We start from the raw sequence: 27,706 nt of genomic DNA, 5'->3' as shown, positions 1-27,706 counted from the left end.
CATATTCGAAGGTCACAGGTTTGATGTGGCATCGCTCCTCTGGGGCTGGTTGTCAGCGAGGTTCCACATGCTGAGGTAGCGCCTCTTCCTCTCAGGTTGGGAGCGAGTTATTAGTGAGATCCTCGGTAAACTATTGCTTTTAACATTCCTGCAGTATTTTTGGGAAGGGGGTGTCTGCAGGCAGAAGTTTGGATAAGTGAAGTCTGAAATGCCACGGGAAGGCCATAAACTTCAAAAAGCCTCGCTGGTGCAGCAGCAGAGGGAGGTGTGGATGTTTGTGCCTTGGGCACACTTTGTTGTGCTGTCGCAGAGCTCCGTGGCTTTGATATTAGTGAAAACGCTGCGAACCCCCTTCTTGGGAAGGGGGCTTGAGATGAAGCGCTTGCTGCTCCCCCTTGCTTTTAAAACCCCCAGTTAATGTTCAGCCTTCAAGGCTGCTGAGCGAGTTTTTCATCGCAGGAAGATTTTGCTGCCATATTCTCACTCGCTTTCCTAAAATAAAGGGGGAAAAAAAAAATCCTTGTGCTAATTTAATCGAGCCAGGCATCTTGCTGTCCTGCCTGATAATATCTCTCCAATCTGTCATTTCCAACAGACAGCTGTTTATTTGTTTGTTTTGTTTTTTTTTCCCCTAGTCTTGAAATATCTCCTCTGCTTTCTCAAGGAGCCCAGAGCTGCCCCAGGCATGTCTCAAGCCTCCCTCTTGCTTTGGTGGGTGTTCTGGGTGAAAACATCTCCCTTCTCCAGGAAAAACCCTACAACTTCAGACAGAGAAACATGTCAAAGAATATCCAACTTACATGCTGGTCCAGTAGGTGTTTGGGGTTTCAGAGCCATCCTCCTGGCACGCAGCCGGCCAAAGCACTGAAAAACAAGCTGGTGCAGGACTGGAGATCCCAATGGGAGCTTCCCTCCAAACTGAGCATGGCTCTGCAGGCCCGGAGACGTACGTGCCCCACCAGCATCACCAGCAGAAGAGGAAGTGATTAAATACAAGTTATTGCCTAGAATCCACAGGAAAAGGTATTAAATACAACAGCGCACAAGGCATGGGAAACCACTTGGGTTCCTTCCCGCAGCCCAGACCTCCAGGTTACCTCTCTCTGAAACATGTAGACAAGTCATTGTACAGACTGAAAAAATGACCCAAGGAAAAAAATTCCTGATTAATTCTGGCACCCAGCCCTCAATTTGCAATTGCTTTCAGATGGGACTGTCGGTCAAATGCTAAATCTGGGCACCACTCAATCATCCGCATGTTCATTTTAATTGTTATTTACTTTTATTTATCTATTTACTGTTATTTCTGGTGACTTTAATAGCTTTAGCTCCTTCTTGAGGAAAAAAAAAAGCACGACCCAGTATTTAAAAATTGGCAGAAGTGTCAAAACAAGCTTCTTGTGAAGTGTAAGAACACACGGTCAAATATTCAGCCGATAAAATGGGGTGAGGGAGGTTAACTGTGAACGTATGACAGGGATCGGTGCGGGAGCTGGCACGGGATCAAATCGGTTTTCCTAGATCCCTTTCCCAAGCACTCACCCATGGCCGGGGCTGCTGTGGGGCTGGGAAAGGAGACATCCCTGTTGGCAATCAACACCCCACTCCAATCCCACGGGACATCCCCCTGAGCCCCACAGCCTCTCCATGGGGTGTCCCCCTGAGCCCCACAGCCCACCTCAGCCCCAAGCGTCATCCCCCTGAGACCCACAGCCTCTCCATGGGGTGTCCCCCTGAGCCCCACAGCCCACCTCAGCCCCAAGCGTCATCCCCCTGAGACCCACAGCCTCTCCATGGGGTGTCTCCCTGAGCCCCACAGCCCACCTCAGCCCCAAGCGTCATCCCCCTGAGACCCACAGCCTCTCCATGGGGTGTCTCCCTGAGCCCCACAGCCCACCTCAGCCCCAAGCGTCATCCCCCTGAGACCCACAGCCTCTCCAAGGGGTGACCCTGAGCCCCACGGGACACCTCAGCCCCATAGCGAGTCTGCCCCCAGCCGCAGGGGATGTAACCCTCTGGGAGGACCCCGTCCTCCCACACAACCCCCACCGCCTCCCACACAACCCCCACCGCCTCCCACACAACCCCCACCGCCTCCCACACAACCCCCACCGCCTCCCACACAACCCCCACCGCCTCCCGCCCGCCCAGCGCGCCCGCGCGCGCGGCCCCTTTAAGAGCGCGGCCCCGCCCCCCGCGGTCGCCGCCGGGGCCGCGGCTGCCGCTGCTGACAACAAGATGGCGGCGGCGGGGCCGGCGGGCCCCGAGAGCCGGGTGCTGGGCTACACCCTGCACCGCTGGAGCAGCTTCTCCTCCACCTACCTGCCCGAGTGAGTCCGGCCCCGGCCCCGGGCCCGGCCCCGGGCCGCCCCGCGCCTCGGCGGGCTGTCGGGCCTGCGCCGGGCCCCGGCCTGGCCTGCGCGGGGAGGCCGCGGCGGGCGGCGCTGCGGCGGCGCGGGGAGAGCGGGGGGTGCGGGCACGGGTATTGCTGGGGGGGGGGGGACTGGGAGCCCCGGCCGGTGGGGGGGGCCCGGCCGGGAGGAGGGGGGCTGCGTGCGTGGGGAGGGGCTGTGCAGCGGGGTTTGGGGGGGCTGTGTGGGGGAGGGGTTGCGTGTGGGGGAGGGGCTGGTCAGCAGGATTTGGGGGGGGCTGCGTATGGGGAAGGGGCTGCAGACCAGGATTTGGGGGGCTGGGGGGAGGAGCTGTACAGCAGGATTTGGGGAGATCGCTGCGTGTGGGGGAGGGGCTGTACAGCAGGATTTGGGGGACTGGGGGGAGGTTAGGAGGGTGTTTGGCGGTTGATGAGCAGGTTTGGGGGGGTGGGCAGGGGCTGGCCAGCAGTTAGGAGTGGATGGGGGAGGACCGCCAGGTGTGGGGATGGGGGTGCACCTGAAGAGGAGGAGCTGCCCCCGTATTTGGGGGGGGCCCTGCGTGTGGGAGAGGCTGGCGGCCGGGCGAAGTGGGGAGAAGGGTAAGTAAACCTTCCCCCGCCGAGGTTTGGCTCTGCCAGGTGCCTCGGGGCTCTGTGTTTTTTGGCAGCTGGGCTTCCTCTCCTGCCCCTGACCTCTGAAACGCTGGGCTGGGCTCCCCTTCATCTTGCGTGCGGTTTTGGGGGAAGGGGATCATATGCTGCCCTCGCGTTCTGCTTTTTAATTAGAAAAAAAACACCCTTATCTTATAACTAAAAACAACCCTAACTTTTGCTTTGGCGAAAAGAGGCTGGAGCTGGGTTTTACATCAGTTGGCGCTGCCGTACTAATGTGAACCCATCCTGAAGGGGAGACTTGGCAGTGTGGCAGTCTCACTACGGCCCCTTAAATTCCTTTAGGTGCTGAAAGTAAAATTTAGAGTGACTCTAGCTATGTGTATGCGCTATTTTCGATAGCTATAGGTGTGCTATTTTCAGTACACCTTTTTGATAAGTTAGCTTCGGTGCTGGCGGTCGGGAGGACCCTCAGGAGCGCAGCGCTCGGACACCTCCGTCCTTGCAGGCTGTAGAGTCTCATCTAAACATCGATCGTGCTGAATTTAATAACCTTTGATTGAAATATCTTGAAGTCACCCACTATCAACAAGTGACAGGGTTGCCTTATTTGTTAATTATTAATGTCACAAATTATCTCTGCTTTCCAAAATTAAGTGAATCTTTAAAAAAATTTTTTTCTGACTGAACTTATAGTTGTTGTATCTTTCTGTGTATTTGCTTTGTTAGAGATTAAAAAGAACTGAATTATTTTCTAATTGATAAAAATCTTCGGTGATAATTGAGTAATCCCTTTACCTTTCTTGTTAAAAAGACTTGACTTTAAGGCATTTCTTTCAGATCTGTGATCATGCTTGTAATTATTTCTGCCAGCATTTCTGGCTTTCAACATAGTATTAAAGTGTTGGTGCCTGGATGGAAGGGTGACCGCCCATTATTGATCTCACTGATGCGATATAAAAAGATAATACCGTCTTTCTCCTTGATATTCCTTCCCAAGGCTCCCGTGAGTCCTTTTTGCTACAGACTCGTGTCAGGAATTAATGTTCACATGGCATCTGCAGTGTTGCCCAAAGTCCTTAATGTTATTGCCTTCCGTGATACGATTCCCTTTCCTGCAGTCATAGGGCTGGTGTTCTAAGAATGCATGACCTTGCATTTGGCTGTTTCTTAAGATGGTGTTTAAATGTGCTTATCATCAGTAAAAACAATTTTAACTGCTTTTAAGCAGCGTTCAATAATCGCAGCAATGGGGTTATTCTCCAGCATGCTGACCTTGGTCTGAGAGATGCTGGTCCTAACACTTGTGGGCTGTCTCCTATGAAAGCTTTGGTTTTACCTTGCTGTCTGATAACTTTTGATTCCCATGTTCTGGGAGAAGAGATGAAGTGTGATCTGAAGTGGAAAGGGGAGGCTTTGACCTGCGATTTAAGGTTAGAACCTCAAAAGGAGAAAATTTATAAGGAAACATTTGAGAGGGTGGTTTCTTGGGGGTGGAATGAAGATGGAAAAACTTGAAAATTGGTGGGACAGGAACATAGCCTGCTGCGGGATGAACCTGCACATAGCCAGAATGATGCTTTTCTGGAAGGATATTGGGAATTCTGGTTATACTGTAAGTAAGTTTGCTGGCATAACTAGGAAGAAGCTACTTTAACCTTAACATAGAAGAGGGATGCTGCCATCATGTATGTAGGAATAATCTATCTAATAATGTTGCTTGTTGCTGGGAGCTGCATCATTGCAAGCAAAGTGCTTGTGGAAAAGGAATGGAGTAGATCACCCATGTTCTGTGTTAGCTAAGTATGATTTAAACACACTTCCTAAGTAGATGTGTAGTTTTAAATGTAAAACAAAGCTATGAAATATAAAGCTTTCATCACCGCTGTCCAGGGAAGAAATTAGTTGTCTAGTAACTTAAGTCACATCTGCTTATGTGATGCTGAACTGATACTGAAACTTTTTAGAGCACCAAGATCACCTGATAACTGTTCTTTTTAATTAAGGAAAAAAAAAACCGAAAGTGCTTTTCAAAGACCTTTCTGGTTTCAAAAACCTTCTAGTTTAGGATTAGTTGTCTAGTGAAAAACATCAGTTTCCTTTCAATGACAGGTTTTCTTCTGGTGAACGCCAGGGTCTTTTCTGTTGTATTTCATGGTGGTACCAGGGGATTAGTTAGTGCTGGGTCCAGTTTCTGGCTGTTTTACCAGTGCTGCAGCTACCTGCACGTTTGCAAAGACCTTTCCAAACATAAAATGAAGACTGTCCTTCTCGAGTCTGCCAAATAATAGTTCTGCTGTTTTTCAAACTGCTGGAGTTGGCCTCTATTGGCTTGTAGCTACCAGCAGGGAGACTGACTTGGATATTTATTTTAAAAACTCTGTGGGTAGAAGTGAAGGAGCTGGTCTAGTACTAGTGTCTAGTTCGGCCTGTGTTGTAGGGGAGGTTGTGCCTTTGGGAAGAAAATTGATCCAAGAGGAAATTTGTTCTTGCAACATCTGGTATTTTCAGAGACACTCTGCCTGTGCAGAGGCAACAGTGCGTTGAGAGGCTTCAGCTTGTCCAACTTGGAAAACGTTCAATGCACATCGCCTGAGAGCCTTCCATCGGGTCCCTTGCTTGCCTCTCCGTGGTTCCTCCCCAAAGGAGGGGAGCCACGTGGGAGGCTGCTCCGTGGTGTCTCACAGCGGACCGGCCTCGGGATTTCCCCACCAACACCAGTTGCTTCACATGAGCTACGCAAACGAGTACCTGTGTCTTTTGACATAGGCAGAGAGAGACCTGGACTCTCTTCCCCTCTCTCTGGCCTTCTGCAGAAAGCGATGAGCTCAGTCACTTCTTTTTTTTGGTCAAGGAGGGAATAAACAATTTATAGAAGGTAATGTAACTCTTGTTCAGACTTGTGTTTGTTTTTTTTTTTTTTTGTAAGGAAGAGAATGAAAAACTATTGCTCTGCATTCTGAGGGAAGCACTTCACAGTCTGATTTTTTTCATAGCCTGTTTTTGTACCTGCTCCAGTTTGAACTGCCTGGAAAGGTGAAGTATTGCGCTCTGTGCGATGGCAGTCATGTACCCTTTTCTGTTGCTAAATGCTAAATTACTGTATCCTAGGATTGTGGCTGCATCAGACTCGTGACTGATGCTATCTTGTAGCTGGCTAATGCACTCAGGTCCTTCTGTCACTGTTTTATACGGCTGAAATCCCACTTCAGAGACCAACAAGAGCTTTTTACTGTGTTATGCTAGTCATGTACCTTTATGAGGAAGTTTCTCCCCATTTCTATTGCTCAGATCTTCAGAATCATTCAGGTTTTTCTGTCCGGTGTCTCTGTAGAGGAAGATTTCCTAGATTTCCTGTACTTCCCAGATGTGACTTTAGGATTTTTATTGGTATTTTGTTCAATTATTTCTTGTGCTAAGGTTGTTACTAAGAATCTACAATAAGATTGGTTTCCTAGCTGATAATTAAATGCCATTTGCTACCTAATCGGTAGTCACTTTTTCATTGCAACCCGTTTTTATCTATTTTACTGTGGACTCCAGTTCTTCTGATAATTCCAGTCTTTTCCTGTCTGATGCATTATGTGGTACTGCATCAAATGCCGAAGGCTGGATAGCTCTGTTGTCTCTTTCCTAGAAAGCATACTGGAACAGAAAAAGATGCGGATGATTTGTTACAATATACTTGAAATAATGGTCTGTATTTTTGCAGGTTTTCTATATTTCCATCAAACCAGGGGAAGTAAACTCAGTGAAAAATACTTTGATAGTAAAGTATGAGTGATTCAGAGGTTTCCAAAGTGAGAATGCAATTTTTTTTCTTTCTAGTTATGAAGATGTGACAGTAAGTTCCTGCCTAGTCTAACCAAACATCTACTGCTGTATTCTGTTTACTCTGAAACAGAAATGTACTCTCCTGTGTTTTCAGATCTAGGGTATTGCAAAGCATTAGCAAGAAGGCACTGAGAACATGTGTAACAAATCTTCTGAGGTAAAGTCCATAAGGATTAAAAAAAAAAAAAAATCCAGAAAATAACCTGAATTCTAGCGACCCTGTCTTCTGAGATTTCTGTAACAGGAAAAAACATGTGCTTGTGGTTAGTGAAACGTGATTCTCAGTTTCTCCTCCGACCACGTGAAACCGATGATTCAGATCTGTACCTTGCAGGTTCATACATCTTGTTGTAGATGCATCCAGGTCTTGAAGAATCTCACGTTCAAGTTGAGATCAGTCATGACTAACGAAAAGGTTTGTTTCTTCTGTTTTCTGATACTGTGTTCTGTTTTCTTGATGAGGTGAAGATACCTTCTGCAGACATCTCAGCAGTTTAAAGCTATCTAAACCAGACCAAAACAGTGGACTAGCAAGTGTGCTTTAGAGCTTTTCTGGTGGGGTGACCTGTGCTCATTGTCTGTATGCCGGAACCCTTAACGGTGCTGCTTATGTCTCATGGTTTCTTAAATACCTTCAGTTATATAGCAGTGATGATTTCTATTCTAGTTGTAGGACCGCAACTTCGGGGTGTTTTTGCACATATAACATGAATTTTTTTTTTTTAACTTAAATTGTCAGCGTTTATAGCTCTACTTGAATATTTTAATGTAGCCAGTTCACTTTCCTTGTTCTAATTGCTTTGCTTCTAGATATGGGAAGATGAGCAGCCATACCTATCTGTAATTACGTGCTTGTGATGTCTCTGCAATATTGATCGATACTTTTAACATTTACTAAAACGAGCTGGAAATGCCAACACTGACAAGTGAAGTGAGCTGCCCAGCTCTGTTCCCCTCTGGTGAACTCTGTGTATAGAAATGTTCTCGTTTCTGCTTCTCGTTCTTTTCAGTGTCAGTGGAAAGTATTTTTTTTTCCACTTGTTTGTATGGATTTTCTGGATGTTTCTAGACAACCTCCTTGTCCTGACAGGCATTTTCCCCCCTTGCTTACGTCACTTCTGTAGCCTAGGATTTTTCTCTGAAAGCTGAAATTGAGTACTTCAACACCAAAATATTTTTGTAGAAAATAAAGTTACCTGCAGATTCAATACATCAGTTTTAAATGCTTCTCTAGTGGTGAGAAAGAAAAAGGTTTGAGGCCATGAAAAAAATATGAAATTCTGAAGTTGCTCATTCCTTACATTGGCATCAGAAGTCTGATAGTTCTTGCCTCCCAGGTAAAAGCACAAATGCTGCAGTATGAGAAGAAAATTCTTTAAGCTCCAGTTAAAATATAGCCATTATTTAGGAGATCAGACAGAGTTTTATTCACTGGCAGAAGGATGAAGACGAAATGCTAATTGCTGTAGTTCCCTGGTGTGACTAACCTGGCAGAACCTGTACTACTCCGATGTTCAACCTTTTCTGGGATGGCATTTTTGGGGAACATTAAGAATGTAAAATTTTCATAGGAGGTGTTAACATCATCAGGTAATGGGTCATTTGTTCTGTATGTGGCTTTATATGCTGCAAGCTTAAAGGTTTTCTAGCTCCTGATTACTAATTACTTAAACACTTAAATGCTATTTCAAACAGAGCACGTTTTCCTTGGGATAACTGTTGTTACTGCTGAGACAGCGTGTTGTCTGTTTGGGTTTTTTTTTAAACATGGCAAAGAATATAGTTACTTATTCTGCAATTTGGTCGTCTTAGCAGATCGCTGTTAGAATGCATGGTTAGGTTTATCATCACCATTGACTTTATGATGCGATCAAGATATTTCTGCTGTGGTAAAGTGGGGTGTGCAGCGTTGATTCAGTCGGCTATCTGGAGGTCAGCATGTTCCAAGCTTCCAAAACAAGCCAGTGCTTGACTGACTTTAATTGCATGTTAATATAAACCTCTAAACCCAAATGTAGTTTTGCATTTTTGATTGTGGCCTGTTGAATTTTGTAGCAACAGTGGCCTGTAAGTTCAGCTGGGTCTGAGTTCAATAATATAGTAGTTACTGGAAGGGGAGGAAGGAGCTCTGGAGATGTCGAGTGGTTTGTTACCTTAGGTAGTTGCTATTTTAGTCTTTACTTGAAACTCACTGTGCATAATCTTTGAGAAATTATTTCCTGGATCAATTTAAATCAAGGAACACAACCGTATATTTAAGCGGAGGATAGCAGCCTGCGAACCTGAATTTAAAATGCAAAAGCAAACTGGTTAATGGTACTCGTTCCTCCTCTGCTGGCGTGTTCTGCAATTCCTGGAAAATGACATGGACTTGATAATGGAGAAAAATTGCACACTGGTCATTTTGAGTTTGGTGGTGTTTTCCGCAGTCCTCCCTGCCTTTTCTCCCAAGAAGCTCAGCTGGGTTCATAATGTCGTCACACTCAAGCTCTGGGAAGATGCCTGAAGAACGCTGAAACTTAGTTTATTACCTGTATTTTTCTTGAATGCTTTTCTGTAGGTACATACTTTAAGCATCATTTGGCTCTTAAGGTAACTATTCAAATACTCATTTCCTAGCCTATTCTACGTTTAAAAGGTGCTCTTAACACAGAGTGTTGAAATGGAAGAAGAAAATTTGGGTGAGGTAAATCGACCTCTGAGTAAGGAACTGCTGAATGAGTTCTCACCCTGCTCTTTCACAGCGGTGTGCTGTTGCGAACTTACACATTTTGTCTCCTAAAAAACCTGCTTTCTGGTACAGTGTTTGGAAGCTGCCAAATACGAAAGTAATGTTGGCTTGGGAACTGGTGTATCCTTTAGCATGAATGATTTATATTGCCCCAAAATAAGGAATTACCAGGGGTTTCTGACTTTCAAACTTGCAAATGTTTCTGACTAGTAACACAATTCCCCAAATAACCAGAACTTAATGACAGGCTGTTATTTCCTTATTTTCCCAGGTTGGTATTTTGTCTTCTGGATTCCCTGAGTAGAGTTACATTGTTAGCGAGGGAACCTTACTTTTAAAGGAACGCCAGTACAGTGAGAGTTGACCCACCATGAGACAGGAGGCATTTTCTGTAGATTTTTGGTGAAGAAACTCCATACCTGATGCTGGTTTGGGTGTGGGAGGGGCTTCTGCCTCTTTTTTTGAACATAGTCTGCTTTAAATTCTTTTACAGGCATAATTTTTTTGGGTGACCTTTTTACTAAGTGTGAAGTTACAGTGCTGATGAATATTAAGGATGTGTTTATGGCTTACATTAGGTATTTATATCTTTACATGTAATCACGTAGTCTGTTTTTTATGGATTCCTCTGAGTGGAAATATTACTAACATTGTGGCATGTAAGAGCATTGTTGCAGTGCTGTGAAATCATGGAAGACCTAAATCTACTTCCTGACCTTCATAAAATTTTTCCATATGTGTGTTAGTCAAACAAAAATACTCTGCCGGGTTTGTGATGCTTCCAAAATAGAGCATAGGGAGTTTACACAGAGGTGCGCCAGACATTGCTTTCCTCTAATCTTCTTGTCTGTCTCCTTCCAAGAAAATGCTTTTGGAAATGAGAGGAAATGAGAACAACGCAGTACTGAAGTGCGCTGCTCCATCAGTACCCTGGCAGATTTGGGAAGCCTAAGTTCAGTGGCTCTTCTGGTGTTTGCTGGCAGCAGAAATCCCTATGCTCACACACTGCCTAAACTATTTTCCCAACAAGGCGTGAGATTTTTTTTAAATGAAACTGAACTTTGTTATGAAGCGGCCGTGGCTGGTGATGGCTTAAACTCTGGCAAATTTTACTTCAGTATTGTATTTATTGTCTACAAATCCAGTGAGCTGAAGAATCCAATATCTTCCTCTCTTTCCTTGAATATTGAAAGGTAGAATTCATGCTGTTCTTGGCCTTTAATCAAGCCAGGGATTTGTTTCTACTTGGGGAGCCTCCTGGAACTTCACCTAGGCTACACTGCATGCATGTCGTGCTGCTTGTGTTAGTGCTTTGTGGATCACTTAAAAGGCTGGATTTCAAATATCCTTAGACATGTAGAGATAATCTTATATCCACTAACATCAGTTTGCCAAGATGATTAGGTGAAGCGGTCTTTATAATTGCTGATTTCATCAGCATTTAAAGTTATTTTCTTTTCAAAAAGTAGATAGTCTTTAAGTATACGGAAAAGATTTGTTGTTTCAGTGATCTAACAGTTCTTAAATTTGGAACCAAAGCTAGTGCGAGGAGAGAACAAACCTCGATAATTTTTAAGCTTAAAGGTTCAGCATCACCTACCAGTTAAATGGCATTTAAACTATAATCCCTAAACATCGGGACGGTTAGGCTGGTAGTCATCTGCGATGCATGAAGTTACTGTGGTTACCAACATAGGCGAATAAGCCTTATTTTATTTTTTCTCCAATTTCTTTTTCTGCTGTGCTAATACTGATACTACCAACGTGGAGCTGGGAGCTCTTGCCGCTAAGGATTTGAATTGCTCGGTGCTGTGATACAGTCAAAAGTTTAATCCGCGATTTAGGGTTGTTGAGTGTCACCGAAATAGAAGTTGTTTACCAGGCTCTGATAACTTGCTGGGAATTCACTCTACTGCTGCAGTTTTAGTCACTATTGGTAACATTTAATTCCTGGTGTGTCAGGAGGAAGCACTGATGAATCAAAAATACCTTGTTTAAAGAAGTCTTAACTAGATGGGGGGAGTGGAAAGGAGGACTTTCTAATTGGGGTTACTGGAAACGTCTGCAACAGTGGCATTTCGTGTTTAAGGAGCAGTTCGTTTTTTAGTAAAGGCTTTGGTGTGTCACTGGCTGTCAGTGATGAGAGGCAGCTTAAAAAAATAAAGGTAAACTGTCCATTGACAGAAATAATTGAGAAGCTGGGTTTAATGGAACTATTTTTAAGCCAGAGCTAAGTGATACCTGTTTTGTTGTCTGGTATAGTCAGCTGTGATTAGATGTTTCCGTAAGGTGATCTCTAAATTCATCAGTTTATTTTTGTATGCCGACCTTGCTTAGCTATTTTACTTTTGCTAAAAGTAAATTTATAATATACTGGATGTTTGTGTGAAATTCTGCTGCTGAGGAGGTGGACCAAATTTGAGCAATAAGTTGGCAAATTTGTGGCAGGATGGTACTTTAAATTGAGCTCTTGTGTACCTGTTTAACTCCAGCTTTGTTTTGCTGCATGAGAGGTCCTCCTGTACTTCTTAGCATGTGGGCTATAAGACATCCTGTGTTTTAAAAAATGCAAAACAAAACCAACACCCAAACTCAAAAACCTTGTTTCCTGAATGCATCTTCATACTGCCTAATAATTGTACGTGTTTTACTGTGTTTCATCTAAGACATTTTCAAGCCTTCATGTTCTTATACCATTTTAAGCAGAGACCTTTTCCAATAGAGGCAAACTCTACAACAAAATCTAAAAAGCTTTTTTTGAACTGCTTTAGGGGAGAACCATAGCTACAAAAAGCTTTTTAACCATCACAGCTGGGTGGTTTGAGATCAGTATTAGTTGCAGTGAGTTTCTGGGAGTTGTGAGAGAAAAATGTCTCTAGTTCTTTCCAGATCAGTGGAACAGGGTTTTTTGGTGGCATTGGTTTTTTTTTTTGCCCCTGTATTTTTCTTGGTTAAGACTCTGTGTGCATTCCAGTGCCTAGGCTGGGCAGGAGTATCTCCCCTGATGCTTTTTATGGGCTGGTGAGATGGTTCCACGTGTTTGAAGTAGTTGGTCCACCACATCTGACAGTCCTCTGTAAAGTGGATTTAGTGGAAATTTTAGTCCATGTATTTTACCTGCTGTATGCTTGCTAGTCTGTGTTGGGCTGGTGTAGGAAAAAAAAAAAAATCATGTGGACAACCCCAAAAAAAGTATTTATTCCATTTTCAGTCAGGCTGTGTTTTTGTAGCACTCCAAATGCTTTTTGCAGCGTAATGGTGTGGTACCTCAGCGGTTTTCTAGAAGAGCTGTGTCTGAGTTCCAAGTCCTCTTGGAGACGTGTGTGCCCTTTTCTGCACAGCTGCTCTCTGAAGAGCAATTTGAATGTGCCAAGCAAAGCTAATGTTTTGGATTTGTTTATTCTTTAGGACTTTAGGAATAAGTCATGGATTTCTTTAACAGCAGCTTCATGAAAATACTTAGGATAGATGCAAATTAGAGCAGCCTTAAACCTAATTCTCAGTATATCCGCAAAGTCATCTCATTTTTCCCTTCCTCCCCCCGCTCCCCCGCCCAAGCAAAGAAAAACTCTCCCTTAGTGATTGTAACGCCTGAAGCCACAGAGCTTTTTGCACAGGGAAGTCCTCCAGTAATACCAGGCGTGGGGACATCGCTGCCATGCCAGTGGTTGGTACAACGGATATGACGGTTTCTGGGTTGGTAAAAGGAAAAACTATCTACTTCCAGCAGTTGCAAGACCAGCGTCTGCATCGGTAATAAGAAACTTCCACTGCGTTCTGCCAAGAGGGCTTTCTACATAAACCAGCCAGAACGATCCACTTCTCTGATTTGGCAATGGGAGCGTGTACGATAAAGGCTTACATGCTAATAGCCGTGAAGGAAGCGAGGTTATGAATTTAAGGCACACCAGAACTGCCTCTGGACACGTTATTGTTTGTCGTGCAAATAAAGTAGCTCCTTGTGCTTATTAGCTTTCTGTGTGGGGTGGGATTGCCTGCAAAGTAGCAGAGGTACCACGGCATATTAATTTTTTTTTTGTAGTTACTTGCCTGTGGGTGAGTGGTATTGAGAGCTCGCTCTTCTTCTATGAACCCCTAGTCCAGATCCAGCTGCTCATCTTCTTTTTTTTTCCTTTTGTGCTGGCACTGGTCATAAGCTGAATTGGAGAACTGATCTGACTAAAGAAGTTAGTTATGCTAATTTTTATTATAGCTGCTGGTCTAGGGAGGGGGAGGATCGGGGTGAGCGGGTAGAATGGGCCCTCTTGGCAGTGTTGTAGATTTATGCTAGACTAGATCTTGTATCTACAGTTTATGATCGTGAGTTACCTCAAACCACATTTAATGGGTTGCTTTTTTTCTCAGGAAAAGCTTGCGTAAAACTATTTGGTGCTTGCGGTAGCTCGAGGGCTTACAAATACCGTTTTTTTTTTTTTAATGCCTTGTGGAAATTACATGGAAAGTCATCAGGTGAACGGAATTTTAACTTCTAAAGGTTCTCAGATTTTAACCCAGGTGTTATATCTGAAAAGCCTGCCTCCGGGTACTGTGTTTTGTGATGTCCAGAAAAAGGGCTTTGCATGGAAAAAGGCATCTGTCAGTAGGATATGCATTTCTGTATTTCTTACTGTCTCATGACTGCTGGAATGCTTGAATTCCTCCAAACCCATAAATTTTCCCAAACCATTATGGTAAATTGACTTTGTACATATGGCCTTCTGTCTTCAATGTTTGTTTAGTCTCAATAAATTAATAACCCACGTATTTTTAAACATATTTATAACTCCATTGACACTGCAATCTTTACTTTTTACATGTTTCTAGCTTAATTCTGTGTGAGCCACCTGTCCCTTTTCTTTGTCTCTGCAGAAGGATGTTTATCTTGTTTATCTGTACTGATTGAGGTCTTCTTTGGTTGTGGCAAACTGATCTTTGACCCGGAGAAGCAAACATCTACGTCTAAAAATACGATCTTTGGGATCTGTCCCAATTATAAAATGCCTCTTTCCAGCAAGGCGTTATCTGACCGTGTAACAGTGCCAACTCCTGCAAATGTTGCTCAACGTATGAAGAGCTTATTGTCTAATGTTTAAACAAATGTAATAGCACCATAAATAAAATTTATTCTGTAGAGTAAATTGTTCCATAAAGGAGAAAAGCTATACAGGGTTTTCTGGTTTTATCTGCCTTTGTGTCCCTTAAGTATTTGGTGTAAGATATGTATCTCCTTCAAGTTTAGCAGTTTTTTCTCTCTCCACATATTAAAAGGTATTAAGAAATTAATAAATTACCTTTTGCCTTACCTGTGGCAGGGTATCGGAGACTGCAGGTATGATCTGAGGGTGCCAGAGCAGGGGCACAGGCTGCCCAGAGAGGCTGTGGGGTCCCTTCCCTGGAGACATTCACCCCCCGCCTGGACGCGGCCCTGTGCCCCTGCTGTGGGGGTGCCTGCTCCAGCAGGGGGTGGGACGGGGTGAGCTCCAGAGGTCCCTGCCAGCCCCCACCAGTCCGGGATTCCTCTCAAAACAAATGTGTTTTGGTTTCCAGTGGTGACGTAGCTTTCAGACTGGCAACTTGTATTAGAAACCCATGTCTCATCACTTCCCAAATTCTCCCCTTTGGTCTGGTTGGCTCATTTTGTCCCTGCTGTAAATGAGGAAGACGAGAGCGAGGTTCTCTCTTGGAGTTGAGCCTCTTCGCGCGGCAGACTAGCTGTACTTAGTTGGGTGGTGAATTATGCAGACCAATGGCTTGACCTTTCCTGTTTCGATGGGGTTAGAGCAAGGGGGTAGTGCCTGTCCGTATGCCGTTCAAACCTGTTTTCCAGGGATGTGTGAATAAACCAGCTGCAGGCCTGGGCTGGTGCCGGCTTTGCTGTGTTAATAAAAGCCACACTATGACAGAGACTAAAGGGAGAGGGAATCTGAGTTTTGTTCTCATACCATTTAAAAACCATGGCATGTCTCTTGTAAAGCGTGCAGATGGACGGCCGCTAGTCCGGCTCTCTAAAATGTACGTATTTAAGGGGCGGCCCTGGTCTAGCTCCTTGCTGTCGCCCTTGTCGGGGCGCGGGACTGCTTGGATACCGTTGCTACTGTGGTGATTTTGGTCTGCTCAGTGTGGAAAGAGCGAGCTAATTTTTCTGGCTGTTAATGCTCAACCTCTGACTTAACCTTTTTCCTTTCTGAGCTTTTATATGAGTGCTTTTTCCTTCAGTCCTTTGTAGTAATCCAGATGCTAGTGTTCTTTTCCTCCTACACAGCAGATGGAGAAGGCATAAGCATTTTGATGACTGCTTCCTTCTTTTTACATAAGTTTTATGAGCCAGTGAGTTCATTAGTTGGATGTGGTAGAGCTCGTAAGCCCTGTCCAGCAGGTGGTGCATCGTTACCTCACCAATAATTGTATAGATTTTAGTACATATTTTAGGGATTTTGTTTTGTAGTTTTTTAGTTTTTAATTTAATCTGGGAGGTGAGCATTACCACCTGGCTATATGAGAGGGGAAAGCAGATCCTTCATATGATTATCATGATGGATCTGCTTCATTTTAGCAAAAAAACCCACCAAACCAAAACTACTCTGAATTTATGTTAATTACCTAACTGCTCTGCTATTCCAAACTGTAAGAAAGCAACGCAGGGGTAATTTTGCTGGTTGAAAAGTTGAACTTCTGCTTTCTTGTGTGTTGTTCTAGGCTTGCAGCTCATATGCAAAATACTTGTTAATTTGGCATGAGTTAGATGGTAATCTTTCACTCTGAGAAAGCTTAAGTAGGTTTGCAGCTTCCTCTCTCCATTCCAGTATTGCCTGTCTAGTAAAGGACAGTTTGTGGCTTGCTAACTGTTTTACTGCTCATCATTTTAACTTTATTGAAAAGTTCTTACCCCATTGAGGTGAAAGAGGCTGGTTTTTTTCCACTTCATTGTGGACGTGGGCCTACGTAAACTTCTGTTTCACATTTATTTCACAATTTGGATTTTTTTTTCTTTTGCAACTTGGAGCTCCAACCACAAGGCTTGGAGGCGTTTTTTTTGGTGGCTCCTGTAAAATAGTGATGTAGAAAATTGTTAATAGGAGGGTGAGAACCTTAGTCTCGGCCTAGTGATTCAGGTAGTTGCATGAGAATGTTATTGATCTGCATGTATGACAGATCTTACGGGAGATGTAAAATACGTGGCTGTTTTTAAATTACTTCTGGCTTCTCATTTTTTAGGAATATCTTGGTGGACAAGCCCAATGATCAGTCCTCAAGATGGTCTTCAGAAAGCAATTATCCTCCCCAGGTAAGCATCTGAATCTCTGCAGCTGTATAGCTGTGTTCTACAACTTAGTATATACTGGAGTTTTTATTTCAAATGTAGGCTGCTGCTATATATATTGACAGCTTTTATAGGCTGCTTTTTCTCAGTAAAATGCAGGCTGTTGTGGGGGTATGTTAAGTATTTACGTTTCCAGCAATTTATTTGTGATCTTTCAAGGAAAGACTTTTTTCAGAGGAAGTTTCGCATTTCATTGTGTTGACAATTGTGGTCGTACTGGAAATAATCTAACCTTATGGTTAGATTAAGCTGCTAATGAGGCGTGCAGGTCCCCCTCGGTCAGCACTACTGGAAACTGTTGTCAATTGCTGGTCTTGAATCCTAGATGTAAGAAGCTTGTATTTGTTTCTCCTAATAATGCATTTAGAAGTGTAGACTGTTTAGAGAGACATGAATGTCACCTCTTCTGCTGGTTAATCACCTTATTTTAATAAGATTTGTATTGATTTTAGCATCTAATTTGCTTTTTTTGCTATTAATTAGATTGCTAGATTATCCAGAAAAAATATGCTTATCGTTTTACTTTCTTTTTCCTCCTCCACTAAGTATGTTATCCTTCTCTTTATGCTAGAACTCTACATTGTTGCTCTGTTACGGTTTGATCACCTTCTATCTCTCTTACGCTGGTTGTTTTAAATTCTTTTGTTTGAAACACTGATGTACAGCAGACGGTGTTGTGCAGTATCTCTCCCGTGCAAAGTTCTTCTGCTTATCTACTTACTTAATCCAAGTATTCCTCGTGAGTCAAGTCTCAGAATTTTTCTCTAGGTAAATCTTGCTACTTTGCTTTGAAAGGTGTGTTAAAAATCTATAGCCTAGACTAGCGGCTCCCAATAGCAGCAGGTCATCCCGTCCAGCTGAAAGGCTTTCATCTTGATTTTCATGACAGTGTGTTGTATACTGGTTTGTCCGTAAAAGTATTGGCGTGTCGGGGTTTTTTTTTTAGGAGATGGAAGAGTATTTTGTTTATACCACTGTGTTTCATAAACCTGCTAGTGAAGACTAATAATTTTGATCCCTTTGACCCTTGATGCCTCTGTGTATCTACTGCTCTTTTAACTTGATTTTTAAAAAATATATATATTTTGATAAACAGCATAGGAATTTAATACATAGCCTGAAGCAGTTTTAGTTTATCTAGGAACTATTGATTGCAGGGTAATAGGTATTGAGCATGTACTGTATCCCAGTCTGCCATCTGTTACTTCCTTTCCTGCAGGAAGCACGTGTTTTTTGTTGACAAGGCAAGGTTGGCTTGTGGTGTAGCTTTGGACTGGATTTTTCACGAGAGGTGCTCGTAGTTATTGTTAAAAGTTGCTCTTTCATTTTCTGAACCATTCTGAATAGTCTGTCCTTTTAAAACCTGATTCTGGAATGGGGATAGATCTCTTTTAAGTGGATGCTTTAGAATATTCCCAACCTATGCTTAAAGCTGACAGGCAGTGATACAAGTTATGTTCAAGTGTGTAGATTAAGGAGGGAATAATTAGAGTGACTTCTGTGTGAACTGCATAAACTTGTTGAAGAGATGTCTTCCAACAGTTTTATGTGTATTGATCGTGGCCTGGATGAAGATGCTGTTGCAGAACTACTGAATTTAGCCCTGGAGAACTGGGGACTGCCCCACATAAGCAAGTTGTTTAAACCAAACTTTTGATAGGAGAGAGATGAATTAACATTATCATATGCATAGAGCGTGCTCGTGCTCTCATAGCATGTTTGCGCACTCTCAGCTCGCTTGTATGCTCTCTTGTGCATCGCTCGTGTGCACTCTTGCTCATATTCCTCAAAGCCCCGTCCAACCTGGCCTTGAGCACTTCCAGGGATGGGGCACCTGCAACTGCTCTGGGCAACGTGCTCCAGTGCCTCACCACCCTCACAGGGAAGAACTGCTTCCTTATATCTAATCCAAATCCACCCTCTTTCAGTTCAAAGCCATCACCCCTTGTCCTGTCGCTACGTGCCCCTGTAAAGAGTCCGTCTCCAGCTTTCTTGTCGGCCCCTTCAGGCACTGGAAGGCTGCTGTAAGGTCTCCCCGCAGCCTTCTCTCCTCCAGGCTGAACAACCCCAACTCTCTCAGCCTGTCTGAATAGGAGAGGTGCTCCAGCCCTTGGGTCATCTTCATGCCCTCTTCTGGACTCAGTCCAACAGGCCCATGTCCTCCTTATTTTGGGAGCCCCAGAGCTGGACGCAGCACTGCAGCGGGGGGTCTCATCAGAGTGGAGCAGAGGGGCAGAATCCCCTCTGATTTGGAGGTCCTTTGATCTGACTTGCAAGAAGTTAATCTTCCTGGTGGCAACTGAGATTGGCAATTTGAGTTTTATTAACTCATATTATATTAAATATAATATCAGATATTAAATTTGAGTTTTATTAATCTAAGTACTTGAGTTTTATTCTGTGTTACTTAAAGACAAAACCAATAGAAAACCTGGCTGCCTAAGTGGAAAAAGCCATGCTGCTGGATTCCTCTTACTTGATTCTCTGTATCCAATAGTGAGAATATACAGTGCTGCGCAGCGGTTCGTGTATTCAGCAAGCCCAATCCTGAGCGCTGAGTGAGAGACAATTTATTTGCAGTGCTTCTAATACATACTTTAGCTGATTCTCGTGCTTCTAACCTGAATGTTTAATTATTCACGTAAAGCATTTTTTACAGTGTAACTTCCCTGTTGAAAAAGGGAACAGGGAATTAAAATTTGCAGCAGAGGCTTCTGTGTAAAGAATGCAGTTGTTATTTCTATATATATGGAGATAAACTGTTCCAAATTGTGTTGTCTCATACTTGACAAAAGAAATTCAGATTTGGTTGCATTTTGCTCCAAATAGCTAGTTCTTGCACCCTGCCTATTGAAAGACTGCCACATTTTAATGCAGGTAAAATTTTCACACAGGTTTTCTGCTTCCTTGTTCCTGCAGATGGGTGAAGTTCTTAAGGCAGATTCTGAGCTTGGAGAACTTTGGGTGAAAATAGTGGTTGGCCGAATTTTAAGTGTGGTGGGCAGAGAAGCTGGGGGGAAATCAGTTGCTTTACGTGAGAAGTAGAGGCTGGATAGTTCATATTCCAAAGAATGACGATGTATATATACACACATGATTTTTAATCCCCAAAATAAATATTATGTATACTATGGAAAACGAACTTGCAAAGCCTTTTACGGCTTGTGTGCTGGCATTACTTCATTTTAAAATTGGTCACTTTTGCAGTGACGCACTTGTTAAACTGTGTAGGCGGCCATAATAGTCTGGGACAGGAAGCGAACTAAAACTTGGTGAAATAAAGCTTTCCTTGTTTCAAACTTTGCCAGCTGGAACTAGGACTAAGATGCAACACAAGGACTAATGTCAGTCATGCTCACTGGAACGTGCCATGAGGTATTTTAATAAGCTCTGCAGCCGTAATCGCCGCTGTTTGTCTCATCGGAGTGTCTCACCTATTTAATGTAAGGGTTTAGTAATTCCCTGCTGAGGTGGTGGTGCTGTGCTGGCTTAGAGGTGAAAATAGAGTGAGTCCCAAACATTGAATTATTTCCTTCCCTTGTTGATGGAAACAAACAAACAAAAACTCTCCAGGCAACTTTTCCTTAAGAGTGTTCCTCTTGCTAGGATAAGCATGAAGCAGAACACCACATGAAAAAAAAACACCTGAGAATGTGTTCGGTAGCTCAGCGAAGGTCTGTGCTTTGCAGTAACTGTGCTGAAGTCCGTATTAAACCTTTTTGAAAAGGGAAAGAAAATGAAAGTGGAATTCTACGCACTTGAAATGCTGCCATGTGACTATATATAGTAAAGGGTTTTCCTAGCTTTCTGGGTATGGTAAAGTTAAATAATTCTTGTGGCCATTAAAGTCCCCAGTTGGCTATTAGTGAGTGCCAGTGAAAGGAAATACATAGGACAGCTGTTTTTCTGTTTATTAAACTAGGTATCTTTCTTTAGTCTTGAAATAGAATGACCCAGAAATTATATATTCAATAATAAACCTGTTACGTAGTAACCTGTTCAGGCAGAAAGAGGGCTTATCATTCTATTTTTAAAGTGGTTCTAGGCTTTCGTAGGAAGTGTGAAGCAATAAGGTAGTGCTGAAGACCATGGCCCTGTCACAAATGCTCATCCTGATGGCTGTGGCCATGGTGAGGGTGATGGTATGTATGACTTGGAAGGCTGTGCAGAAGAATATTTAATTTCCCTGAGTGGCTTGATTAACATGTGAACAAAAGGATAGGTTTTTATTTAGCCACAAGCTTAATTGCAAAAGCAATGGGTAGGTGGACAAGGGCAGTCCTTGTTGAGTATCTTGGTTATATTGTGGTTTTATGTTCACATGCAGTACAAGCTTCGCTACTCCCTAATAAAAAATGCTTGAGCAGAAAAGGTTAAACAGAAAGAACTTAATAAAATATAATGTGACCCTAATTGCACAGGCAGCTTGCGTAGGGCAGTTTGGAGTCTGGTCCAGCATATTTGATGTGGAGATGTACATTTTGAACAGTATAAAGGTAGTGGCACCGTCCAAACAGTTGGTTCCAGTCTTGCATCTGAGAAGACCAGTTTTCCTCTCTTGATTTTCATCCTGCTGTGTAGATTGTATCAGGAACTAATTTAAAGTACATTAATAAAATTCACGCTCTGTGATGCAGAAGCATGCATATGGCTGTCATCAAATGGTAGCACAGACCAGAGCTTCAAAAAAGTTTGGAATTTGCTGCAGCTCCCAGTGTGACGGTCCTGGATTTGCCTTTTTTTGGGTGTACTCAAGCTGTTGAGGTACTGGAGTGCCACTTACTCTACTCTGCTCTTTGTGCATCTTCACTTACAAATGTGTTTATTCATAAACCCAGGAGTTTTGCTCTTCTAATGTTTTACGGCATCTTTTTCTGAAAGTGTTGTAATTTGAGGCTTAACAATTAGGCTGAGGTTTGTGCAGTTACTCCAATTAGCATCTGTTTGCCATGCCTCTAATGAACAAACAGTTTGTAATTTGGATTTTTCGAGTACTACTTGAATACTTGGGCATTAAATGTACTGATGTCACTTATAGCAATAGGATGGAAAAGTGTCAAATATCTCGGTGTATGTATTTGTCTGAAATCTCATCAACTTGTTCTCTCCAGGTTTAATAAATCACTTGATCTTACGTACACTTTTATCACGTCTTTCAAAGCTATAGAGAATAGTCTGTCACATCTAAAATCCTGGTAGCAGTCCAAAAATATCCGTGCAGCCAGCTGTTTGCAGCTCTCGAGGCAATATATTTTCTCGACATCAGTGAGGTTTGTAGCCTCTACCCACAGTGGCAGCAGTGTGTGTTTATACATAAAAACAGAAAGTACCTCTGTATGTGTATATATATGGGTGTGTATTATAGAAATGCATACAAAGGTACAGGTGTTGGGCCACAGGCTTTAAAGCAAACCTGTCCTCTGTTTCAGTCAGCAGATAAATTCTCAAAAAGATGTCTTTAGCTTTTGTGCTTATATTTTTTGTAACGTCTGCCTGACTCAGCAGGCGATGGGATGGGAAGCAGGAAGGAGGGCTGCAGAGCTCTTTCCCTGTCTGTAGGCTGAAGAAATCACTGCTAGCCATGTGGAGTAATTGCCATGCCTTGCTCCCTCCTAGGCATGTATGCCAGGATAAAGGATTTAGCTGCAGTCCTGGATTTTCCGCCTCTTAATTTAGGGTAAGGATTGAATAATACGGGATGAAGTTTGTGCCAAGCTTTTGCAGATCTTGCGTGGTACTTGAGAAAGTCTGTCTTAATAACCCAGGCACTGGCTGTGCGGTTCCAGCGAGATTAAGAATTGCAGTTGCTGATGCTGGTAGCGCTAGCTTCACTTTTTCAGCTTTGGGAGAAATCTGCAGGGAAGATACGATGGTGTAGGAGGAGTTCTTAGACGTTGTTGTGTACTGTCTGTTCTGCATGGGAATTTTGGCAGCGGGCTGTGCCATGTACCGAGTACTGCCTTGCTCATTACAGGACCATCCTTTTCTTCATCCCTTCCTTTTCTCTGCTTTAGAAAATCTGTTTTCTGTATAGAATTTTGGTTTTTTTTTTTTTTTCTGAAGTTTGAGAAGTCCTTTGAGACAAAAGCTTGGCTTACTTCTAGTTAAACTTACAGTGGGTTCTGCCATTTAGGTGGATGGTGTTCTACACAAAACTTGAGGTTTTTCATTAAAAAAAATAATCTGGGAAAGCACCCGAGCATTCTTCTGTCGCACCCTAGCAGTGCTGATACTGGTTTATTTTCTTAATTCTGAAAAAATCTTTGGCAGTAAATGTTTCATATTTTAAACAGGTACCTCTCCTGTCTGCGTTATCAACTGTAACCACTACACATATGAGTGCTGCTTTTAAGCTAGGCTTTTTGTAAATGTAGTGAGAACCAGCTGTTGAGATCACACATTTATCCTGACACTCTCTAGAGCGATGTTAGTACTGCTTCTAGATTTGGAATTAGTTGCTTTATAGGGCCATGACAGAGACTGAGAACTAAATGGAAGGGGAAAATTTGTTCTGCTTCTCACCCAAAAGATGCCCTTCTAGAGTGAGCTTGTCCCATAGAGCTGGGTAGGGCAAGCAAGAGTGATGCCGTGTGCTTTATGGAGAGATACTAGTCTCTGCTCAGGAACCACAGAAAGCAGCCACATGCATGCTAACACTCTACTTGATGTTGATGAAAGACATAAAACATTGCGTCATGTCTGGTTTGGCAGTGCTGCCGCTCGGAGGAAAGGGCCACCAGTGGTGCCTGCAGTGGGAGGTGTCCTACAACGCCTTTCTGATCTGCTTGTGCTGTAGCCTTGATCGCAGGGTTTTGTAACAAAATCCAGATGATGAGTAATTGTGATTCTGCACTTAGTCTTGTTTCTCTGCTGTGTCCTGCTTATTTCTGAGAAGGTGGGGGAAGAGAATTAAACACGCTGTTTTCAGGTATAGACTTGATGTATTCTGCAAAACAGGATGTCTCCAGACTCCCTCCAAGACCTGGTTTGTAGGGGAAGGTTAAATCTGGTGCTCGGTGGTCCCTGATGAACAGCGCAAGCACTTCTCTGCATGTGCTTTTCAAGTGGAACAGATCTTTCCCTCCAGCAGTGCTGGGTGAAGCTGGTAGCTGGGGCCTGAATATAAATAATCTGGCTATTCATACGCTGAGGGGGGGACATCTGTGTAAGGGGTGGGGCACGTGTTCACAGGGAGAACGTTTACATGGTTTTATGTGTAAAACCCCTTTATTATCAGTTAAGTGGCGTGGTTTTATTTGGTATGGCTAATAAGCAGTTGGTTCCTGCGTTAGCCACACATCCAGCTTAGTCTGCGTTCAGTGGTTAAATAGTGTCAGCCCAGAGAGGAAAAGTAATTTGGTATTCTCTTAGCATGTGGAACATACTGTATTTATCTCATTGTGTATTCAGTTTAGGTTTCATTTCACACTGTAGTGGGTGTTTGAATCTTCGTTCTCTGTCATTTGATCCTATTTGCCAGATTTCAGGAAGTCTTCCGTCCAACTTGAAGGAATGCATGTAGGCCCTGAATAGAAATGCTAGGAATAGGTAGTTCAACCAAATCTTTTTCCTGGATAAACTGCTCTTAAAGTAATATTCCTAAAAAACCCTTTGCTTTATTCCAGGAACAAAGTAGAAAATATAATAAAGGGGAGGGATCATATTAGCTTTAATTCTCTGGCTTTGTGAACAGAACTTTTGAAGGCTGTAATGCTTCTCCCTTAGTATCTTTTGCAGCCTTGGCTTTAATGTTAAAATTCACTGTTCTTTCTTCCGCAGTATTTGATTCTGAAACTTGAAAGACCTGCCATAGTCCAGAGTATCACATTTGGCAAATATGAGAAAACGCATGTCTGCAATTTAAAGAAGTTTAAAGTCTTTGGTGGGATGAATGAGGAAAACATGACAGACCTCTTATCCAGGTAAGATGTGATTTCATCAGCTATGGTAATCGTAAAGCCTGGACCAAAATGCTCTTCCCCTTCACTCCCAAGCAGACACGTGGCTAACAGTGTAATAGAGGTTGCGATCCTGCAATTAGCTGCCCACATGTTTATGGTCAGGTCAGGGAGCAGCAATCCCAACACTCGCTCCAGGAAGCCTTCCTTATTCTGCTCTAACTGTAGAGGATTTGTGGAGAGTGAACTCTTGGAGATTTGGAAGAGCTGAGAGCAGGGTACAATGTTGCTGGATTGCAATTCCTTTCTTCTGTGTGCTTGAGGCACAAGAGAAATGATTCCCCGGTTGTGGGTAACTTAAAGTATCTTTTAAAAGCCCAAATAACCTACCTTTGTCAAAAACGTCGTTGCAGCTGTAAAGGTCTGAACTAGTCAGCTGCTCTGCCTTCCTTCACATGGGTAAATAAATCAAATAAGGAAATGGAAATCCCATGTTTTCCTTTGTTCAGTTTGATTTGGTAGTTGTACTGATAGGGACTAAAGAAAGCCTTTTGGCTCTTCAAGCTATCCAGAGCTTCTGAATAGTTACTAATGTAAATTTGCAAGGGCCTTTTAAGGAGTCTTCTGTTTCAGAAAGGGAAATGTTTTAAAAATATCTAGGAGTACAAGAGAAATGAGTAGCGAGAACTAGTCTATTTTTGGGGGCCTACAGAAGGAAAGTCCACCTCCGGGGAATGTATGGGTGTACATCATCTGTAGTCAAGCAGAAAGCCATGGAGAAACATGGGAAGTTCTTTGTTGCAGGTATCCTTTGAGACTAGGCAGAGCCCTTCCCACCCTTTTGCCCTCTTTAGATAGACCAGTCTTGCAGTTTGACATCATTGCCGCTGGAATTGCGGGGGAAGAGGTCTTAGTAGCAGAGTAATTGTTGATATCTAATGTCATTTCACTTGTACTGAAGTTTAATAAAAATCCTTATTTGGGACCTGTACTTGCATCTTCAGTAAAAACGGACTTAAGATTTTTTTACAAACTGTACTAAATATTTGATATTTCTATAAAGTAATGCCCATAAACCCATCACAAAGCACTTTGGCAGTGTGGTAATTCTGAGAGCTGGTCCATCTCCCCCTTAAAAACGGAAGAGTGCGGTTCAGGCAGATGGCTTGCTGAAGTCGCAGGGTTACGGGTTCAGATGAGCAGGATTGATCCGATGTCAGTTCCCTCCGGAAACCACTAGCCAGTGCTGCCTCCCAGGGAGATATAAGATGGTGGATAGCAGTCCAGGCATTGGTCCAGCATGCATACTTATGATTCATAGTAATATGAAACAAGCTTCGCATTTCAGGCATGTCCTAGATTGCGTTTATTAGCTAGTCCTAAAATACAAGGTAAGATTTAGTAACCTTATTTATTTTTTCCCACAGTGGCTTAAAGAATGATTATAACAAAGAAACATTCACCTTGAAGCATAAAATTGATGAACAGATGTTCCCCTGTCGATTCATTAAGATAGGTAAATGCATTTTTTCAGCATTCTGAGTAGAAAATAATCTCTTCTTATACTTGTGCCAGTCTTGGCACTTGTGACTTCATTGTACTCAGGCAAAGTATCCACAATAGCTGTTCCATTTCATGATCTTTTAGGCTGGTTAGATTGGAACACAGTGAAGTCCTGTTACTAAGAAATAATAGCTTCATAATTTAAATCCTGGGGAATGAAAGCAAAATACAGTAATTTTCAGAAATACAGTTGTTGAGTCAACTAATTGCTGGAGAAGCTGCTTACTGTCCTACTATAAATTGCTATGTAGAGCTTTAAGAAAAAATCATTAAGCTAAATACCGGTAACAGTTTCAGTGTTGACAATCCTAGTGTTTTTGAAAAAGGTTGAAGTCCCTTGTCTCAAACACACTTGCAATGCACAGAGCAACAGCAGAAACCTTCCTTTTTCTCTTCCTGCTACTCTCATCATGTCTCATCTCCAGCTGAAGATGACATCCAGGGGCAAAGAAGAATTATACCCTGTGATGTCTAGTTTTGTTTCTCTGGTGAAGCTTGCTAAAGGGGGGTGCTAACGAAGGCCGGTTACTGTGACTTGTGATGGGAGCAGGTGAGGATCTCTCTTCCTTGCTTCATGCAGGCCAGAGAGAACAAGTGTCTTACAGTGGCTGTCAGTGATACTGGTTGGGTTTAATCGAAGAATTTAGAGGTTTTCAGCTTTTCATAGCTCAGTAAATGTATCTTCCCCTACCTACTGAGATAGTAAAAGAATGACTGGCTTTAAATTGGCTGTTTAAGGTTAAAAATACAGCAAGGAGGTAGTTGCTGAAAAATGAGGTAGGATCCTGATGTCTAATTTAGAAGAATTTAGGAATGTTTTGAAGAGTTGGCTAATTCTTTTGCCAAGACTTGGCTGATAGTGGTGGTGTGGGGGCTCCCCTCAGAGCCCTTTGCTCTAGTGTCTCCTACACAGCTTTGTGAATCTCCTCTCATGTTTGCCCGAGGAACTGAAAGCTTCAGGCTGGGAATCAAGTAATCATTTGTGTGCCATAAACGGTGGTGTTTCTGGTTCTCAGAGAAGTAGAGAAATTGCTTGTTCACTGGGTTTCTTTTTTGGCTGCTACTTTTGGAAGCATCTGTAACACTTGGCTTTAGGAAACCTCGAGAGGAGCAGAGGAGTAGTTAGAGTTAAAGGTTGACTACATCACGAAAATTAAATTGATTTTTTTTTTTTAAACATATTCTGAAGCTTCTGCGTTAGGCTTTTGGGAAATGTTACTTTTCAGTGCCTAAAAACCAGCAAGTAGTTACTGGAGGGCTAAAGGGGCGAATGGAAAGATTACCAGCTACTTCTCTGGGTGTGTACATTGTACTCCAGCTACATGTGTTCTGACATTATGAGTGTAACAGTTAGTTGAAACTTGCTAGGAAAGTGA

At 43.0% G+C, this 27,706-nt stretch overlaps 1 protein-coding gene across 2 annotated transcripts in view; it reads left to right on the top strand.

Annotated features, from left to right (window-relative positions):
• Positions 1-2,193: 2,193 nt before the first annotated feature.
• Positions 2,194-27,706, top strand: part of MKLN1 (muskelin 1) — a 108,998-nt gene continuing 83,485 nt past the window's right edge. The window contains exons 1-4 of one of the 2 annotated variants that reach the window (XM_064442469.1): positions 2,194-2,330; positions 16,764-16,833; positions 24,649-24,791; positions 26,195-26,283. In XM_064442469.1, the coding sequence (XP_064298539.1) occupies positions 2,239-2,330; positions 16,764-16,833; positions 24,649-24,791; positions 26,195-26,283 (394 nt within the window). In that variant the 5' untranslated portion in view covers positions 2,194-2,238. The remainder of the gene's footprint in view (positions 2,331-16,763; positions 16,834-24,648; positions 24,792-26,194; positions 26,284-27,706) is intronic. The other variant, XM_064442475.1, reaches the window with a different exon arrangement.

The sequence above is a fragment of the Phalacrocorax carbo genome, chromosome 1, assembly GCF_963921805.1.
Source record: "Phalacrocorax carbo chromosome 1, bPhaCar2.1, whole genome shotgun sequence".
Lineage (NCBI taxonomy): Eukaryota > Metazoa > Chordata > Aves > Suliformes > Phalacrocoracidae > Phalacrocorax > Phalacrocorax carbo.
Note: the sequence above shows the minus strand (reverse complement) of the source record. Positions and strands in the feature narration are given on the sequence as shown.